At 44.7% G+C, this 20,680-nt stretch overlaps 1 protein-coding gene across 2 annotated transcripts in view; it reads left to right on the top strand.

Annotated features, from left to right (window-relative positions):
• Bcar3 (BCAR3 adaptor protein, NSP family member) overlaps positions 1-20,680 on the top strand; it is a 109,230-nt gene that overhangs the window by 27,966 nt on the left and 60,584 nt on the right. For both annotated transcript variants that reach the window (XM_090334219.1, XM_090334220.1), the window contains exon 3: positions 9,928-9,967. In XM_090334219.1, coding sequence (XP_090190345.1) covers positions 9,928-9,967 — 40 coding nt within the window. The remainder of the gene's footprint in view (positions 1-9,927; positions 9,968-20,680) is intronic.

The following is a 20,680-nucleotide window of genomic DNA, read 5'->3' as shown; positions in this document are numbered from 1 at the left end:
GGCTTGAGCTCAGGGCCTGAGCCCTGTCCTTGGACTTTCTCAAGGCTAGAGCTCTACCACTTGAGCCTCAGCACCACTTCCGGCTTTTTTCTATGTATGTGATACCAAGGAATCGAACCAGGTCTTCATGCATGCTAGGCCACTAGGCCAAACTCCCGGCCCCATCCTGTCCTTCTATAGCTTGCTGCTTTCACTTTGGGGTTTACCTGTGTCAGGATCTCCTTCCTTTATAAAGCCAAATTATATTTATTGGGCATATATGTTATTTTGCTGATCCATTCATCCATTGATAGATACTTGGATTCTGTTTGGCTATTGACTTGTTTGACCAGTTATGGGCCTTGAACTTGGGGGACTGGGTGCTGTCTTTGAGTTTTTGGGCTCAAGGCTACCACTCTACCATTTGAGCCACTGTACCACTTGCTGCTTTTAAAAAGTAGTATATTGGAGATGAGTCTCACAAATTTCTGTCTAGGCTGGTTTCAAACTATGATACTCAAGTCTCAGTTTCCTGAGTAGCTAGGATTATAGGTATGAGCCACTGGTGCCAAGTTGTGTCTAGTTTCAGAAGCTTTCATAAATAATTCTTCTATGAACAGAAGTATACAAATAGCTCTTTGAGACCTTGCTTCCAGTTCTTTTAGGCATAACAATGGCAGTATAATTGCAGGTAATTTCACTTTATTTTTCCCTTGCTTAATCAGAGCATTCTTCCTGCCTCAGCCTCGAACCCAGGTCTTCGTGCATGCAAGCAAGCACTCTACCACTAGGCCACTCTCCCGGCCCAATAATTTTGCAATTTTGGCTTAAATTCATAAATATTTTCTGCAGTCATCTGTTACTTAACCTAGTCATTGAGTTTTACACTTTCTTTCCTTTAATTTCCTATAGATAGAACTCTGAGCCTTGTGCATGGTAGGCAAGCACTCTGATCTATATCCCTAACCCTTGGGTTTTTTAGATAAAGTTGTGCTGACCTTGAACTCACAATCTTCTTGTCTTCTCCAAAGTTTGGGATTACAGACATATGCTACCACACCTGGCTTTATTTATTTATTTATTTATATCTCTAGCAATTAGAGTATGTTATTTCAAAGTTTTCTTCCTCCCAGAAAACTCAGGACTTTCCCAATCTTAGTTTTTCTGCTGAAGACTGGCATTCTACTGCTTGACCCTCAGCTCCATTTCCTAGTATTTTTATAGCTACATGTCTATTCATGGATCACATTTAATTTTATCTTTTCTTAAAACATATCAGACTTTTTTGGGGGTGGGGGGATCAGTTGTGCCGCTTAGACTCTGGGCCTGGGCACTGTCCCTGAGCTCTTCAGCTTAAGGCTACCACCCTACCCCATGAGCCATGACGCTACTTCTGTTTTCTAGTGGTTAATTGGTGATAAGAGTTTCATGATATTTAGTGCCCAGGCTGGCTTTGAAATGAGATCCAAAGATCTCAGCCTCTTGAATACCTAGGATTACAGGCGTGAGCCACCACATCTGGTTTTCAGATGTTGTTTTATAGCCTGTATCTGATTTTTTTCTTACCCAGGGTCTCTGGAAATTTTCAGTCCATTGCTATTCTCCATTGCTATTTTTGGCTTACTTAAGCATGGTGTATAGATGATTATTTCTTATTTCTTATAGATAATTTATATTTAGTGACATTTGTGAATATGCTGAGTAGCATTTTGTTGAGAAAATTGTCCTGTATGAGGCATTTACACTGTTCTCTTCCTAATGAGTACCAACAATCTAGATAATTATAATTGCTCAGTTTGGGACTTATTTTCTGTCAAAGTGAGTAGTGGGAATTTGAGTCTTCTTAACATGAAGACTCTTAGGAGGTTACAGCTTCTTAGAGGAGACTGTTAACTACTGCTGTTGTTCTCTTTTCTCTAATTTCTTGGTTCCCTAGACTGGAGTGTGTTTTGTTTTTGTGACATGCCCCTTCTTTTCTCCCAGGGGCAGAGTGCTCACTTTGAATGCCTCAGGCACTATGCAGGCTCCCTGTGTGGGCACACTGGTACTGGGACTTGAACTCAGAGCTTCTTCGTTGGCTTTTTTACTCATGGCTACCATGCTACCACTTGAGCCACACCTTTACTTCTGGCTTTTTGCTACTTAATTGGAGATAAGGGTCTGAGTCTTGTCTATTTGAACTGCCTTTGAACCCCAGTGCTCAGATCTCAGCCTCATGAGTAGCTAGAATACCAGTGGGAGCCAGCAGAGCCGCTTGCTTTTGTTGTTGTTGATGTTTTGTGCTTTTGATTTGTTTCTTGTTTTTGTTGTTTTAATATCTGTGAGAATTTCCCTCTCGTGACTTCAACAATGTTTTTAACAATATATTTGTAATCTAATTGTTATTTAGGTGTTTTGTTTTTGTGCCAGTCCTGAGCCTGGACTCGGGGCCTGGGTATTGTCCCACTGCTTGAACCACAGCTCCATTTCTGGCTTTTTTTTGAGGGGGGGGGAAGGAAGGGGATTTAATTGGAGACAAGAACCTCACCTTCACTAATTTTGCCTGGCTAGTGTTGAACAATGATCCTCAGATCTCAGCTTCCTGTGTAGCTAGAATTATAGATATGAGCCACTGGTACCTGAGCTATTATTTACAGTGTTTAGATGCTCTGATTTACCATATTGAGCAAATGCAAGCCCCATAGTAGCCATTTCTAATTTGTAAAGCTTTAATTGGATTCTATAAATGTAACAAAGTATTTAGGGTGGTTTCTATTCACCGCTCTGTTCTTGTCCTGCTCCTGTATTCACTGGCTCTGTGCACTCTGTGGCTGGTACTAAAGGCTTGGTACAGAGTAAGTGACACAGAAGTAGCCCTGTCCGCAGGGACATCTGATCCAGGGAAGGAGGACACAGCACTGGCAGCTCTCCAGGGCGGAGGTGAGGAAAGCAAAGGACTGCATGGGACACTCTTGGCCGTAATTGCACAGCTACCTGTTTTTGTTGTTTCAGCCTTTCCTTTATGAGTTAAGTATTTTTGTGGGTGTGTAGGAATGCCTTACATGTTTGCCATGTTTCCTTGTGCTCTATGGGAAGTGTTTGAAGGATGAAAACAACTTTCTTATAAAGTAACTTTGCAGCTGTGAGGGCAGAGCGTGCATCCGAGGCCACTCAGCTCAGCGACAGCCATGTTGGGGCCCTGCCAGCACGTGAAACGGCAGTTGTCTGCTCAGATCCCAAGAGTTTAAGGGATTGTGGTGACTGAGATGTGTGCTAATTCACCAAACACGCCCTGAGTGCTTGCTGGATGCTGTCTGTCCCATTCCCTAGGGGAGGGAGTGTGTAAGGATTCTTACCGCTCTGCCTTTCACCCACCCAAGCCAGTTATTTACCAGGACTGATGGATTCTCACTTAGGAAGCTTCTCAAGGCTGTACGCCATGCCCCTGTCCCTGTCTTCTGACACTGGTCCATCCATATCCTGTCATTCACCCACAAGATGCCAGAGCTTCCCTTTTCCCCTTTGATACCTAGCACATCTGCTTTGCTCATTGCTCCATGGAGAGTTGCTTTTTCTTTTCCTTTTTTTCCCTTTTCTTCCTTCTTCCTTTCTTTCTGTCTCCCCCTCTCCCCCTCTCCCCCTCTCCCCCTCCCCCTCCCCCCCCTCTCTCTCTCCCTCCCTCCCTCCTTCCCTCCCTCCCCCCTCCCCCTTCTCCCTTTCCCTTTCTTTTTCTTTTCTGTTCTTTGTGCCTGTCCTGAGGCTTGAACTCATGGCCTGTGCACTGTCCAGAGCTGCTTTTGGCACAAGACCAGCACTCTACCATTGGAGCCACAACTTCACTTCCAGCTTTTTTTTTTTTTTTTAATATAGATTATTGGCGATAAGACTCTCATGGCCAGGTACCCCTGGCTCATGCCTATAATCCCAGCTACTCACCAGCCTGAGATCTTCTTAGAATCACAATTCAAAGTTAGCCTGGGTAGGAACAGTCCATGAGACTCTTGTTTCCAGTAAACCAAAAAAGCTGGAAGTGCAGCTATGGCTCAAGTGGTAGAATGCTAGCCTGGGACCTAGCTTTCTAAGTAGCTAGGATTATAGGCATGAGCTACTAATGCCCAACTTCTTTATGTGCTGTTACTGAGGCTTGAACTCCAGGCCTCTTGTTCTTACTTGGCTTTTTTTGTTCCCAAAATGTACCCTGCCAGCCCTCACTGATCCAGCTTCTTTTTGCTAATTGAAGATTGAGTCTCATGGACTTTTCTGCCTAGGGCTGACTTCAAACTGTGATCCTCAGATTTCAGCCTCTTGAGTAGCAAGGACTGATTCCAGTGTGAGCCACTGGAACCTAGTAGGGATTTTCCTTTAGAAAAGAAAAATTCTGGCTGGGAGCATAGCCTAAGTGGTAAAGTGCTCATCTCACATGCACGAAACCCTAGGTTCGATTCCTCCATACCATATACACAGAAACTGGAAGTGGCACTGTGGCTCAAGTGGCAGAATGCTAGCCTTGAGCAAGGACAATGCTCAGGCCCTGAGTTCAAGCCCCAGGACTGGCAAAAAAAAAAAAATCCAGCTCTGAGCCACACACTGGATTTGTTGTGGCAAGCTGGGAGCAATCTGAGGATGCCAAGTGTTAAGAGACAGAGTGTCAGTGCAGATGACTCAGCTGCTGTGGAGAGCAGGTGGCAAAGCAGGGGAGAGTCTGGGGAGGCCCTGCCTGTGAGGAGTGTTGTCAGTGTGAACAGAAGTGCATTAGCACCAGACACTGAGCAGAGGAGAAGGGTGGAAAGTGCTTACATGAAAAGACAATCTGCCTTTGGGGGTGTTGATCTTGTAGAAGAGTGTATCCATCCATCCAACTTGGTGGCTAAGATGCAACATACAGGGGCCGGGAGTTGGCCTAGTGGTAGAGTGCTTGCCTAGCATGCATGAAGACCCGGGTTCGGTTCCTTGGTACCACACACTTAGAAAAAACCGGAAGTGGTGCTGAGGCTCAAGCCTTGAGAAAAATCGAAGGACAGTGCTCAGGCCCCGAGCTCAAGCCCAGGACTGGCAAAAAAAAAAAAAAAAAGATGCAACATACAGGCAAGGGAACAACTCTGCAAATTACTGATGTATATGGAATTTATCCTTAATAGTCCATCCTTAAATGGAATAATTGGGTCTAATTTCTAGCATTCCCATCCTTTATCAGAAATAATTATCTTATTTTAAACAGGTGACTTTTCTTTTTTTTCCATGCCAACATACACCCCTCTCCCGATGTTGAGGTTTAAACTCAAGGTCTTGGGCCTTCTGGCACTTGCTTGCTCAGTCTTGGTCAAGTGGCACTCTACCATTCAAGCCACAATTCAGTCTGGCATCTTGCTTATTGATTGAAGATGGAGTCTTGCAGGTTGGATTTGAATCTTGATCTTTCAGGTCTCAGATTCCTGAGTAGCTAGAATTACAGGCATGAACCAGTGGTGCCCAGCAAATGATTGTTTTATTGTGGCTATATCCAAAAACACTACTGGTCAGTGATTTATTGAATGGTTAAATTAAAGAGGTAATAATTCACTTAAGACAGAGAACATCTCCAGAAAAGATGGTGGCCTAGTGAACTCTTGCTGTGGAGGAGAATGAATCTCCCTTCTCAAAATGGTGCCTACTTATGTCCAGTGTCCGTTTAAGAGGGAGGACATCATTTAGTTTGCTAATGAGAAACTACACAGTAGACATCATTTCCATGACTCTTAAGTTCCTCAGGTTTGAACTTGAGCAAGTAGGATACAGAAAAACAAAACAAAAACAACTAGAATACACACAGAAAAAAAAAACTGAATAAACTTAAAAACTAAGGAGAATCAAGTTTCACTCTCCTATCTCCCACCCACCAGTTATAGCAGGGGAGAAGGCTCTCTCCGCTGCCCCCCCCCAACAGGGGCCCTCCCCACACCCAGGACCTCTCCCTCCATGCAGGGGCCCTGGTGTCTACAAGAATGGACTCCTAAAAAGAGCTGCCCTCACCATGCCTTATAGGGTGAGGAGTCAAAATTGGCCAATGCCAAAAATAAATAGGATTAAAAAAAAAAACCCAAAAACTGTATTGCCAAGATTCTTTGTTTTTTACTGATCTCTCTTGGAGAATTGTCAGTGTGCAGATCAAGGGTGGTGAGCAGCAGTCTTATCTGACTAATTGGATATTCTGTTTCAAGTTGGAGACAGAGTTGTAGGCCAAAGACAATGCCTCTAGCTTACCAGGAGGGGTGTTTATTTGGGGAGAAGGAGCTGGGATGGAGTAGCTGGTTGAGAAAGGGGGAGACAGCCTGCCAACTTTTAAGTATCATTAAGATTTGGTTCAGGGCATTGGTTTTTAAAGTTTTGGCATTATGGCATACTTCTTCACACCCTCCCATGCAGGGTAAGCTGCGGGAGCCGGGGGGGGGGGGTCGCCTTTGACTCCTTGCACTGGGTTGGGTGAGCAGTTAGATTCATCTCTCAGAACAGAATGGACAGGCCTTAGTTCACTTGGGGACAGGACCAAGAAGGCCAGAGCTAGCTTTTTCAGTGGTTAATTAGAAATGGAGACAGCCGGGCACTGGTGGCTCATGCCTGTAATCCTAAATACTCAGGAAGCTGAGATCTGAGGATGGAAGTTCAAAGCTAGCCTGGGCAGAAAATTCTCTTTGAGATTCTTATTTTCCAATTAACCACTCAAAAACTGGAAGTGGTGCTGTGATTTCAGGTACAGAGGCCAAGCCTTCAGTGCAAGTCCCACAACTGACAAAGGAATGAAAAGAGTCTCATGGACATTTCTGCCCAGACTGACTTTGAACCTTCCTCCTTAGATACCAGCCTCTTGCCTGTATAGCTAGGATTTCCAGCACCCAGTTTATGTCTTCTCTTTTTTCACTTGAGACCTGGAGGTATTTAGCTCTATGATGACCACGGTGAGTCTTTAGAACATTTTTTTGTTAAACAGATAAGTTCTTGTCTTTGAGAAGACAGGCATATGGTACTGGCTGGTCAAGTTAAAGTTGAACTTTCAAGGCAATTGTTGGCAGTGCTTTTTGTGCTGAAGACCTTTCCATAAAAACCGCAGGCTGAGAGAAACTGAGACACTGAGGGATGCGGTGAGATGTGGAAGGATGCTGAGGGATGCTATCTATGTCTGCCAAAAGAAGCCGTGTCAGCTCCATCTGAGGGTTTGGTGATGGATTACTTTGGGCTCCATCTGAGGGTTTGGTGATGGATTACTTTGGGCTCCATCTGAGGGTTTGGTGATGGCTAGGGCCTCAGCCTTATATTGCTTTTCCCATGGCATTTGTGTAGTTTTTGCTTGACTCTAAAGAGTCCTAGGAACATTTTCTCATCCTGTTGGGTGTAGACAGTGTTGTGTAACATGTCATAGATGTTGGAAGTATTAAGTACACCAGGTGGTACATGCCTGTTTGCCCAGTACTCAGGAGACAGAGACAGGAGGATCTCAGGTTTGAAGCCAGCCTATGCTCTTTAGGGAAGACTTGTCAAAAAAGTGAGAACCAGTTCATGATGGCAAGGAAATAATAAATACTGAAGATGGATCATGGATCAGCAGGAAAGATTTTGAAAGACAAAAGCAAGCGTAGTTGGACCAAATCCTGCTGTGTAGACTAGTAATTAATTAATGAAAAGGGAGGGGAAAATGACAGACACTGTGGGACATGGAACTCTGGGCCTGGGCATTGTCCCTGAGCTCTTGAGCTCAAGGCTACCGCCCTACCCCTTGAGCCATAGCACCACTTCCAGTTTTCTGGTGATTAATTGGAGATAAGAGTCTCACAGACTTCAGTGCCTGGGATGGCTTTGAACCGTGATCCTCAGATCTCCTAAGTAGCTAGGATTACAGGCGTGAGTCACCATGCTCAGCTTACTCTTTTTTTTTTTTTTGGTAGTAACTTGAACTCAGGGTCTTGCAATTGCTAGACAGGCCCCCAATCACTTGAGCCTCACCTCCAGCCCTTTTTGCTTTGGTTTGTTTTTCTGGTAGAGGCTGGTGCTTTTGCCAGTGCTGGCCTCAGTCCATCTTCTCTTCACCTCTTGTGCAGCTGCCGTTAACTGGCATGAGCCTGCTTGCTCTTTGAAATAAGGTCTCTCTAACATTTTGGCCCTCGCTGACCTGGAACCATTATCCTTCTGTCTCCACTAACCTATTTTTCACTGAGGGATTGTTTACCTTTTCACTGTGCTGACATTTGAAGCAATGGTGCGAAAGCAGCAGTGGGTACAGATGGCGATACCTGGGTGCAAAGCCAGCCACCACACTGTGCCTACAGTCACTGCCACCATCACCTCTCTGCTCGCACAGTTAGGAGAAACTAATGTTGGTTTAACAATGTCTGCTGCGGCGTGGTGCAGTGGCTCAGGCCTGTAATCCCTGCTTACCTGGGATGCAGGGATTGAGAGAATCAAAGTATGAAGTCCAACCCAGCAAAAAGTTGGTGAAAAGGCTGGGCACGATATGTGGCTATTAGATCCAAACAATACAAGAGCGATGACTCAATATTTGCGTACGCAGTGTTATGGACATGGTATTGGAAATATAAACACAACTACATAGACATAAAAATTTATGACTATAGACATAATGTTTTATTACATAGATTAATATGTATCTATGACATACAAACCCTCAGTCTAATTTTAATTATGTTCTAAAATCTAAGTACCAGTGATTGTATATAGAGATTCTCTTCTTGAATACTTATTTGTTAAACATGTCATTGAAATATGATATAAAAATCAATGTTAATAAATTATTTAATAAAAACAATAAAGGGGCCAGGAGTTTGGCCTAGTGGTTAAAGTGCTTGCCTAGCATGCATGAAGACCCAGGTTCGATTCCTCGGAACCACGTACATAGAAAAAAGCCAGAAGTGGTGCTGAGGCTCAAGTGGTAGAGCTCTAGCCTTGAGAAAGTCCAAGGACAGTGCTCAGGCCCTGAGCTCAAGCCCAGGACTGGCAAAATAAAAAATAAAAAAATATAAGTAAAAACAATAAAAGAGAGTCTGGGCCTTGAAGGCTGAAAGCCATCTGTCCTAAGATGATGCCATCTTTGTGGGGAGTTTGAGTGTTCTGAAGTTTAAGCCCTCTCCCAAGGGGGTAGGCAGCTGTCCTTGTTATGGGGGAACTTCTTGTCTCCCCCCTCTCCTAGAGCCTTAGTCAGATCTTCCTTCAGTCTGGTCACCCTTCTCTGACTCCCTGTCTCTGCCCCCTGCTGCCAATATGGCTGCTTGATCTTCCTGTAGTATTCTGGTAGGGGAGGGGACATTGAAGGGTGCAGATGGGTGGCACTCAGTGGGAGGAAGAGGAGGATTCAGTTAAGCAGATGGCAGATGTGAAGCTCCATTCTGTCCCTCATCCCCAGGCTGGGCAACCTTGGCAGCTGCCCACCTGTTTGAACCTCCATTTTCTTCCTGTCAAAATGGCATCACACTCTCTCACCTCTGCCTCTCCCTTTTACCCCAGCTTTTTTGCCTCAAACTCAGTATGTGTATGTGCATGCATGTGTGCAATCACTGGGGCTTGAACTCAGGGCCTAAGTGCTGCCCTTAGCTTGCATGTTCCAGTGTGGTGCTCTACACTTGAGCCATGGCTCCACTTCTGGCTTTTTGGGGATGGTTAATTGGAGATAAGAGCTTCACAGACTTTTCCTGCCCGGGCTAGCTGTGAACTTCGGTCCTTAAATCTCAGCCTCCTGAGACACTAGGATTACAAGTATAAACCATTGGTGTCTAGCATTCCTCCAAATGTGGAGACTAGTTTATGCTGCAGAGAATCTTGAATTCCCAGCCTGTCATTCTGAGGCTTCCAGACTGAGGTTGTGGTATCATGCTGTTTGGACAACCCATGTGTATCTCTAAGATGTTGGGGTCCTTGCTTATGAATTTACATAACAGGGTGAATTCTTGTTGGCACATCTTCTCATATTTCTCTTTTCACTTTTAGGGATCCTCATCTTCTAGACCCAACGCTGGAATATGTGAAGGTAAGAAAACAGGATTTAGCCTCAATAGTAGATTTAAAAATTTGTTTTAGCCCATGTCGAACCCAGTTTTGCCAAAGAATTCTGCATTCTGGCTTATGTAGAAAGTGGGTTCAGTGGTCTGAAATGATGGGAGGACACTTCATTCTGTTAGTCCTTTGGTAAACTTTATAAGCATATTGTGTCGTCATCTTACATCTACAGTCTTTTTCTGCTTTTGTGCCACAGTGTGTTTTAAAAACTGAGAGTTTTTATAAAGGAAGGTATGGCTCCTATATGTAATATTCCCAAAGAAAATCTCAGACCAGCACACAAAAACCAAGCACATTATTTTGGCAAAGATGTGTGAGAACATTCACACCAAGTGGAGTAAACAGACAACAAATGATTTTTATTTGTTGCCATCAAATGAAATGTAGTTTGGTTGCTAAATGATTCATCTTTAAACTATCTGTAGTAACTATCTTACATAGTTCCTCAAAGAGGTTTCAATTCAATGTGTCAGATTGTGAGTGCAATCTGGTCAGTACATCTTGGTCAGTGTTATACCTTCCATCATTCCCAGCTTATGATTCATGCTAGTCTTCAGAGACATGGGCTTTGGGGAAGGCTGATAGAAGTTGTGGGACTGTTTTTACCTTCAGTGGAACCAGGGCCCTGAGGTTTTGTGAGCTATCCTTTTCTTTCCCTTCAGCTACTCCCATGTTGAGTCGGGGACCAGGAAGTAGCTCTGTTTTCCATGGAGCAGAGAGCCAGTGCAGCTATTATTTAGCCTTTCTAAACAATATTTTCCTTCTGGACAGAAAGATAAGATTTTTGTTTTCCACCTCTGTCCTCCTCTCACTTTGGGAGCATGCATATTTGCTTATTTTATTTTTCAACTGCTATTAGATCTGGTACCTTCTATAGAAAAGAGAACTCTGGCTTGTCACTGTTGGATTTATAGAAAAGCTAGTGTATATATGATATAATATATAATTATATAATATATATGTTATATAATATGTGTATGTATTATATATTACATATAACATATATTAGGATTTTTGTCTTCCTTGTTCCCAGGATGGCCTCCTGGTTTCAAAGCATTTCTTTGTAATCTGTCCCTTCCGCAAGCGTTCTAGTTCTCCCTTCCTCTTTAGAGCAGAGGCAGGGAGAGGAGAAAGCACCAGAACAATTGCTCATTACATGGGTGGTGATGGTACAACTGATGGTCATGGAGGTGGATGTTATTTCTGCCAATCTCTTATACCTGACCAATGGTCTGAGCTTTGTTTTCAGTGCAGCCAATGTGCAGCCCTGATTCCACGGGGCCACCACACCTTTTGGAATGGTGGGTTTGTGTTTCTCCTATACAAGTTACATATATTTTTCTGTGTATTGTAACTTATGAAGGGATGCTATTTATAGACTGGTTTTACTTAGCTGTATTATTAAAACTGTGCCCTGGGCTAATACAGGTATAAAGCTACACCAACCCTTTAAAAATCACTGAACTCCATCGGGTGTGTGTGTGTGTCTGTGTGTCTGTACATGTGTACATGTGTGTGTGCACCCACATGCACACTAACTGGTCCTGAGGCTGAAACTCAGGACCTGGGTTCTGTCCCTTAACTTTTTCACTCAAGGTTACTACTCCACCACTTGAGCTACAACTCCATTTCTGTTTTTGTTTTGTTTTGATTTTGTGATTAGTTGGAGACAGACTTTGAACCACAGTCCTTAGATCTGACTCCTGATCTGTGGGGTTTGTTACCTGCAGTCAATCATGGCCTACAAATACCAAATGAAAAAAAATTCCCCAGATCAACAATTGCTAACTTGTAAGCCATCCCCTTTTCTTAGTAGCATCTGCAATCTCACACTGTCCTACTCCATCCCATGTGGGACCAGAGACTCCCTTGTGTCTGGCATTGCCACACTGTGTACATTGCCTTCCTGTAGGTCACCCAGAGGCCATCTCAGCCATCACAGCATCACAGGGCTTGTGACAAGTAACCCTTGTTACTCAATAGTCCCAATGTCCAAGATAGAGGGGCAAGCCATTAACCACAGAAAGACACAGGGAATGCCTTACTTCATGGCAACACTGCAAGGCATTTACAAAAAACAACAACAACAAAAAACAGTAAATGGAGAACAGGGCTCTGTCTGTAGCCTCGGGCATGTACTGGGGGTCTTGAGATGTATTCCTTAGGGATAAGAAGAAGGGTCGACTTAGCTATTGCATGTCCCTCGTAAGATGTGCTGTATCAACAGCTGGGATAGAATGGCTTCAGCACCCTGCGCGTTGCTCTAGTGGTGAGAGTGGATGGGATTTTGCTTTGGAGGCTAAGTGGGTCTTAGGTCTAATTTCAAAGGTTTCTTTTTTGTTGTTGGCCTTGGGGCTTGAACTCTGGATGTGGGCGCTGTCCCTGAGCTCTTCAGCTCAAGGCTATGGCCCTACCCCTTGAGCCACAACCCCACTTCCCGTTTTCTTGTGGTTAATTGGAAATAAGAGTCTCACAGACTTTAGTGCCAGGGCTGGCTTTGAACTGCGGTCCTCAGATCTCAGTCTCCTGAGTAGCTAGGATTACAGGCGAGAGCCACCTCGCTGCTCAAAGGTTTCTTAAGGTATTGTATGGATTACTCTTTCCTCCTAATCTGCCTTAAATAGTTGGTTCCTTCTCAATGCACCACAAAAAAAGTGTGTATGTGTAGGTGCATATGTTCAAATGGGTGGGTGCCCAAACCAGGGTTTGATCTAAGGATTTGGAGCTCAGCTTTTTTCTGCTCAAGGCTGGCACTCTCCTGCTTGAGCCACACCTTTACTTCTGAGTTCTTGCTGGTTGATTGGAGTCTCACAGATGCCTCTGCCTTGATTTTCAAATCTCAGAATCCTGAGTTTAGCTATAAGCCACCACCACCTAACTACAAATTATTTTCCCTTCATACTTGGCCCTGAGTGTGTTGGAATGATTTGGGCACTGGTTGGGGCGATGTGGGGCTGTTTCCTCTTGCCTCCAGGGACTACAAAGCTCCGAAAGCAAGTCACAGAGGCCTCTGACCTGAAGGTCCAGAGAGTTGTACATGTCAGTCATCTTGGGCTGGGGCCAGGTTGGTTGCAGCACGTAACAGACTCAGTTGCCCTTTGGAGCCTGGATAATGATGCCACGAAGTCTCATAAACCAGGGCCAGTGGTGCCTGGTGACGAGAGGGTGGCTGAAGAAAGATGGAGGTGAGGTCATGGTGGGCCATGGCGCCCTTTGACTGATCTTCCCTCCTGTCTCCAGGTACCCCGTGCCTTGGAGCGTGGAGGAAAGCATGAGTTCTATGTAATATCTCATGGAAGGCCTGCTGATAAGGTCACATTTATTAAAAGCCTAATCATCATCTTCATCATCAGGATGCCACATGTTTAGGAATTCCCCATTCAGTGATGATGGTCTGGTCCCTGCCTGAGCTTCACGTGGGCAGCAGACAGCATATCATGAGGCTACCGCCATGTTCACCTCCTTTCCAGTGCCCAGAGGAAGAGGGGAGACCAGTGTGAGTGTGTGCCGTGCCCCATTGAGCCTGGGGAAGATAAGGCACAAAAGGAGACAAGGGGGAGCTGACCCCCCTAGCTACCAGGTCTGAGTAGACCACAGCATCAATGCAGGCCAGAGCTGGGAGCATAGGAATCCAGAATTCAGTTCTGCCCAGTTTGTATTCTGTACCCTCCTCACTCCCCACAGGTTTTGTACTGCGCCACATGAAAGCGGAATGGAAGGGAAACAGTTTGTCCGTTGCTTAGCTACCGTCCTCAGTGCATAGTGGAGAGGCCCAGGAGCCCCAGGGCTGTTTGGGGGTTCTTTTTTTTTTTAATATACACAGTTTTATATAGAATGCAGCATCACACCATGTAGGGCATTTACTCTTATTCAGAATATATTCAAAATACTTCTTAAGACTACAAAACAGAACATAGAAAAATAAACAGGAATATCTTCAACACTTACAAAAAGTGATATGATAAAGAATATAAAGTACTATTTCTTTAAACACTTCAAAAGATCTGTATTTTTTACAAGTAACATCACAAATGATCACATCTTTACATGCTTGTATTATTTGCACTCAGTGTAAGGCTAGTATTTTTCATACATAAATTTTTTCTAGCTCTGTAACAATGCAATTTTAATCCCATTCAAGTAAAATTCTGTTTGGGGGTTCTTTTGCTTGGTCCAACAGGCTGGCCTCCTGGTTCCCCCTCTTTCTCCTGCCCTCCTTTACCCTCCCCACAGTACATAGACCTGAAAGGTTTGATTTGATGTTTGGACGTGATAAGAAAACAAATAGAAGATCCAAAATAGCCCAGGAATTTGGAATCTCCACTGTTTTCATCTCTAAATCTGCCCTTGAGATTTTTCTGGGTTTTGCTTTCTTGTTTTTCTTCTCAATCTTTGTTTCCTTAGTTCTTTTCTACCCTTGTGGGTTTTTTTTCCCCCTGCAATATAAAAACTCGATCATCTTGAAGGTCTGATTTTAACAAATTCTTTTCGTTTGTAGTTTGGGACTTGGTTTGCGGTGTGGGGCTCTGGAATTTTCCTCTGCGTACCTAGCATACCTTACCCTCAATAAAACCAGTTTTTTTTTTTTTTTTTTTCTTAAATAGGAGGAAAGAGCTTTCAGAGGCAGTGGCCTGGGCATAACTGATGTAGTTTGGTCCTCTGGAGGGCTCTATCTGCTCAATTTAATGTCTCTGTGGGGTTCTGCCATATTTCTACCCCCATTATGTGTGTCTAGCTTCTTAGACCTGTCAGGTATTGATTTAAGAAATGCGATTAACTAGCTGTGCTAAGATGTTAATAATTGGTAATGGCTCCATGTACTTCCCAAGTAATAATCCAACAGTGACTGAATTATACCAGGAAGGGAGCTGTACTATACTGACTTTTCTTCCAATTTCTCTATGGGCTCTGCCACAGCTAGAAATCTTCAGCATGGGATCTTCTTGATCCTTCTAGCTTAATATTTTGGGGAAGGAAGATAGATACCCATAATAAGCCAGAAAGGAAGAGTTTCTGTTTGCTTGATTTTTTGGGGGGGTGGGTGGGTCATGGGGCTTGAACTAGGCCTGGGCGCTGTCCCTGAGCTCTTCAACTTAAGGCTACTGCCCTACCCCTTGATCCAAGCCCCACTTCCCATTTTCTAGAGGTTAATTGGAGATAAGAGTCTCAGGTCCTTTTGTGCCCGGGCTGGCTTTGAACCTTGATCCTCAGATCTCAGCCTCCTGAGTAGCTAGGATTACAGGCCTGAATCACTGTACCCAGCTCTTTGTTCAGTCTTTTTATTTTATTTTTTATTGTTGGGATAATGTGTAGAGGGGTTACAGTTACATTCATCAGGTAGGTGCACTACTGCTCACACACTGATACTCCTTTTCATGTTTATGTCCCCACTTCCCTTCTCCCCACCCCCCCCAATCATCTTATTTCCCCCCTTTCTTTGTTTATTCTTTTATTTTTTCTTAGAGCTTTTTTCTTCACATTTAAGGAATTACTCCTTCTACTAAATTTTATAAATTAGTTTATTTTGGTTCTGTCTCCTCTTTGTACCCAGGCTGGCATTACATTAGGGAAGAGCCTTTTATCTGAAGATATTTTAAAGCTTACTGTTTTTAGAGGAAGGAATTGGTGAGCATTTTTTTTTTTTGGCCAGTCCTGGGCTTGAGCTCAGGGCCTGAGCACTGTCCTTGGACTTTTTCAAGGCTAGAGCTCTACCACTAAGCCTCAGCACCTCTTCTGGCTTTTTTCTATGTATGTGGTACTGAGGAATCGAACCCTGGTCTTTGTGCATGCTAGGCAAGCACTCTACCACTAGACCAAACTCCTGGCCCCAAGGAAAGTGCTTATTATAGAATTTCCATTAAGAAAGAAATGGTCGTTAAGAAAGCTAAATTGGAAAACCTAGGGAAGTAGAAAAGAAACTTGGAGATGCTGTTTTTTTCAAATTAGCGCTCTGTGGTGGGCAGCAGCTGATCGGCACAATGGCTGTGGACCAAAGCTGGGCTCTCCAGGCAACCCACAGGGACTCTCTCCCTCCCGTCCCTCTGGTCCCTCCGGTGGAATGCTGCCTTTGTCCCTGGCTGGACTGAGGGTGAAGGAATGTCCCCTTTGTCACCAGCTTGCGGGATTCTGGTTAGTCCCTTTGTGAAGCCTTGGGAAATGGCTGCAGCCTCTGAGCCCACTTTGAAGGTTAGGAGGAGAAAAAGGAAGCATTGGAGCTGTAGTGCTGAATGAGAACTGAGCCTTGCCTTTTTCTAGAACCATCTAGAAAATTTTATGGAGTTACTATGCCTTTTCGAAGAGTCTTCCCCATCTGCAGGCTCAGATCTCAGCAAGGCCGGTTCCTGCAGTCTGCTGGGGGCACATTAGGTCACCCAGCAGATGAACAGAAAAGTAATTATGCAAATTCTAGCACTAAAAATAAGTGCCCTGGCTGGGGCTGGGAGGCAGTGGGAGGACCCCCTGCCCCGGTGGGATGTGGAGCAGCCATGGTCACGGTTAAATAGCTGTGTTTGAAGAAAGCCTTTTCTTAGAGCAGGCAAACAGGCTAGCCTGCCCGGAATTAGCCAGCTCGCAGTCATGAAAGGGACTTAGGAAAACAATGGCACGCTGTACATTCCGTGAGATTTTAACAAGTTCTATGAACCAAATAATAGCCTGATTGGCTGGCTATGCAAGTTTTTGCCTGAATGTGCAAATACCCCACAGCCCTGGCTCTCTGCAGGAAATGTTCCAACCCGTGGTCAGCCTTGCCCAGGCCGCCCCCCAGAGTGTGCTCTGCAGATATTTTTGGGAGATTCAGAGTGACCACAGTATTTAGAAAATTGCTGAGGCCAAGCAGGTTGACCTCTCATTCAGCGCAATCTCTGCATTGTGAAAATGTGGCCAATTGGGAAAAGTAAAAGCTTCTGGTAGCCAGGCACCGGTGGCTCAGGCTGACATCTGAGGAGCATGGCTCAAAGACAGGAAAGTCTGTAAGATTCTAATTAACTACCAGAAAACCAGAAGTGGGAACTTAAAGTAGTAGAGTTTGTGAAAAAAACATGCCTTAGGGAAGGTCTGACTGTGAATTGTTTGTCATGAAGTCATTCACTATAACAAAAATGGCAGCAACCTGAACATCCGGGAACAAAAACGGGACCCTCCCTGAATGTCATAAGAAACGAACTATAGCTACACACTCAAGAATGGATGAGTCTCAAATGTATTGTATGCTGGAGAGAACTCAGCAGTCAGCTATTCCCATAATTCCATTGCATGATCCTGATGAAGGCAAAACTTTGATGAGCAGCACGTCTGTGGTGGGAAGGGGATGGGGAAGAGTTGTTCTGCTAAAAGGAACTTCCTGGGGGAATAGAAATAGAAACACCTGATTGTGGTGGTAGTTACACAACTAGGCGATTGTCAGAGCCAGTACGCTGTGCTAAAAAGGGAGCCCGGCTTCTGAATGCAAATTAGACTCAAGTAGCTTCACATGGAAAAGCAAGTGAAAAAACCTATTTTAAGCCCCTAAGTGCTGTGCCTCAATAGGGGAAGTTTCTGGTGTAAGATGAGTTGCATCAGTGATGGTGGACTTGATTAGAAAGAGAATACAGTATCAAGGGAGGTTGGGGGTGAGGGTTGGTGCTGGGGCTTGAACTCAGGGTCTGGGCACTGTTAACTTTTCTCACTTACAGCTAGAACTCTACCAGTTAAGCTACCCCTCTAATTGTAGCTTTTTGCTACTTAACTGAAGGTAGGCTTATGGACTTTTCTTGCTCCAGCTGGCTTTTAACCATCATGCTCAGATGTCAATTTCTGAGTAGTAGGATGGTTATAGGCATGAGCCATCCGCATGTGGCTAAACATGGATGTTAATTTAAAAAAAAAATTAGGCTGGGCACTGGTGACTCATGCCTGTACACCTGGCTCCTCAGAGGATCACAGATCGAAGCCAACCTAGGCAGGAAAGTTGATGAGACTCTTCAATTGACACTCAGAAATTGGAAGTGGCATGCGTGCTAGGCCAGCAGTTTACCACTAGGCCTTGCTCTGGCCCATATTTCCCATTCTTTTAAGTAACAATTATAAGAAATGTCAAAATTAAAAAAAAAAAAAGGGAAGTGGTGCTATGGCTCAAATGGTAGAGTGCTAGCCTTGGGCAAAAGAGCTCAGAGACAGGACCTAGGACTCCCATTCAAGCCCCACAACAGACCAAAAAAAATTCAAAAGGAGCAAAAGTACACAAAATTCACATTGTGAGTATACACTTAAAATGTACTTGGCACACAGGCAGGCCACCATTAGATAGCGTTGCCGGTGCCAGCTTCCAGGATGCAGGAGACTTCGTGACAATTTGAACCCAGAAACTAGCAGAACCCCCAGGAAATGTTCACTGACCCCTCCTGTAGACGGTCCCCCTCCCCCTTCCTGCTTTGTCTCCCCAGAGATGAGTAGCCAGACTTCTCAAAGTTTGGCTCCTTATGGCTCAGCCACTGACATTATGCAACCTTGAGTTATTGGCATTGACTTCATCTTCCCTACAGACCTAGCAGCCAGTCCTGGGCTTGCCTGGGATTCTCCTGACCACAGACAAGGCTGTCCCAACACTGCAGGATTTGAACACATCTCAGTGTCTTATAGGGCAGACCCCTCAATTCCAAGCAGCATTCTTAGGCTGGTGGGATGAAGAGGAGGGTGGGTGCAGCCTGGGGCCTTAGCCTTGACTGCTCCTGTTGGGGCTGGCCTGACTAGCTCACTGTGCAAGCCAGAGCAGCCTGAGATGAATTTGCTTGTGTCCTGAGCCAGAAGTAAATTCTCTTTGGCTTTTCTGAGCCACAACTCCACTTCCAAATTTTTGGTGGTCAATTAGAGAAAGTCTCCTGGACTTGCCTATCTGGGCTGGCTTTAAAGCACAATCCTGAGATCTCAGCCTCCTGAGTAGCTAGGATTACAGGCATAAGACACTGGCAGGCTCTCCTTGAGACTAGGCTGAAGCCCAGAGCTGCCCTCTGGATGCTCGCTCTATTGTGAGGCCTGATCTGGCACAAGCCCTCCTTGGCTTAAGATACACCATTCTTCTGAAAACCCCGGGTCTGGCCTTGTGCGTGGCTCCAGGTCTTCCTTTACTTGTCCTTTGGCCTGGAAGGGTCTAAGGCAGCCAGAAGCTGAATGTTTTACAGTAGTACCAGAATGTGTCAGCTGAACTGCATCCCCCCAAATGCATGTAAGAATACTAACCCCTAGGGAATGTGCATGTGGCATTACTTAGAAAGTGTTTTCGTAGTTACAATCAAGTTAAGGTCTTTCAAAAAGATCTGTTGAGCCAGGCAGTTGATTCCAGTGGCTTACGCCTGGAATTGTAGCTGCTCTTCAGGCTGAGATCTGAGGATTGCAGTTCAAAGCTGACCTGGACAGGAAAGCCTCTGAAATTCTTTTTTTTTTTTTTTTTTTTGCCAGTCCTGGGCTTGAGCTCAGGGCTTGAGCACTGTCCTTGGGCTTTCTCAAGGCTAGAGCTCTACCACTTGAGCCTCAGCACCACTTCCGGCTTTTTTCTATGTATGTGGTACCAAGGAATCGAACCCGGGTCTTCGTGCATGCTAGGCAAGCACTTTAACCACTAGGCCAAACTCCTGGTCCTGCCTCTGAAATTCTATCTCCTATTGGCCAGAAGTAGAACTGTGGCTGAAGTGGTACCAGCCTTGAGCAAAAAAACTAAGTGAAAGTGCTTAGGCTCTAAGTTTAAGCCCTAGTAACAACACACACACACACACACACATCTGTTGAAATTCTTACCCAGTATTTGTGAATAAGACCTTTGCAGATCTACAAATGGAACATCAGTTGAACCTCTACTTTATACTATGAGCCCTAATGCCTTGCGTGGGGCCCCAGGGAAGGAATTTAGACTTGTAGAGGCAGAACAGGAGCATGCTGGGGTGCAACAGAGGCAGACACTAGGAAGAGGGGAGGGCATCCCCTTGATGCCCCATTTCAGACTTTGAATGTCTGAAAGTCTCCACAGAGTGGAAATTACCACTCTGTGAAAGTATATTTTTTTAAATCTTCAAGTCCCAGGGGTGTGATAATTGATCACAGAAGTCCTGATAAGCTTATGAATACAAAGCCTCATCTTTTTCTTGGGGGGGGGTGCCACTCATGGGGCATGAACTCAAGGTGTTGTCCCTCAGCTCTTTTACTCAAGGCTAACACTCCACCAAATTGAACCACTTCCGGCTTTCTGGTGGTTAATTGGAGATGAGTCTCCTGGACCTTTCTGCCTGGGCTGGCTTTGAACTGTGATCCTCAGATCTCTGCTTCCTGAGTAGCCAGGATTAAAGGTATGAGCCACCAGCTTCCAGCTCTTAGTCAATTTTGATGGTAGGAATTTTCTGACAAGTTACTGAAATTCTCTGAAACTCATTTGCCTTAACAGTAAACAGGAGATTGTAGAGTCAGTGTGGGAACTCACGCAAACCCTTTAGCCCTGAGCCTGTGTGTAATTAGCACCAAGTAAATACTCATTAGAACTGGCCACTGCAGTGCTCCATGTCTCCAATGAAGACCCTCCCTGATCCCCTGTTGGAGGCAGCCTCTCTCTACCCCATTCCTACTTGTGTTTGCTTTTGTGAACTCTCCATGGGAGAGGACCTTGTTCTCATAAATATTTGGTGACCCAATGATCATATGAAGGGAGAGGGAGTGAGGT

The sequence above is a fragment of the Megascapheus bottae genome, chromosome 6 (genome assembly GCF_031878675.1).
Source record: "Megascapheus bottae isolate mThoBot1 chromosome 6, mThoBot2.hap1, whole genome shotgun sequence".
NCBI classification, from domain to species: Eukaryota; Metazoa; Chordata; class Mammalia; order Rodentia; family Geomyidae; genus Megascapheus; species Megascapheus bottae.
Note: the sequence above shows the minus strand (reverse complement) of the source record. Positions and strands in the feature narration are given on the sequence as shown.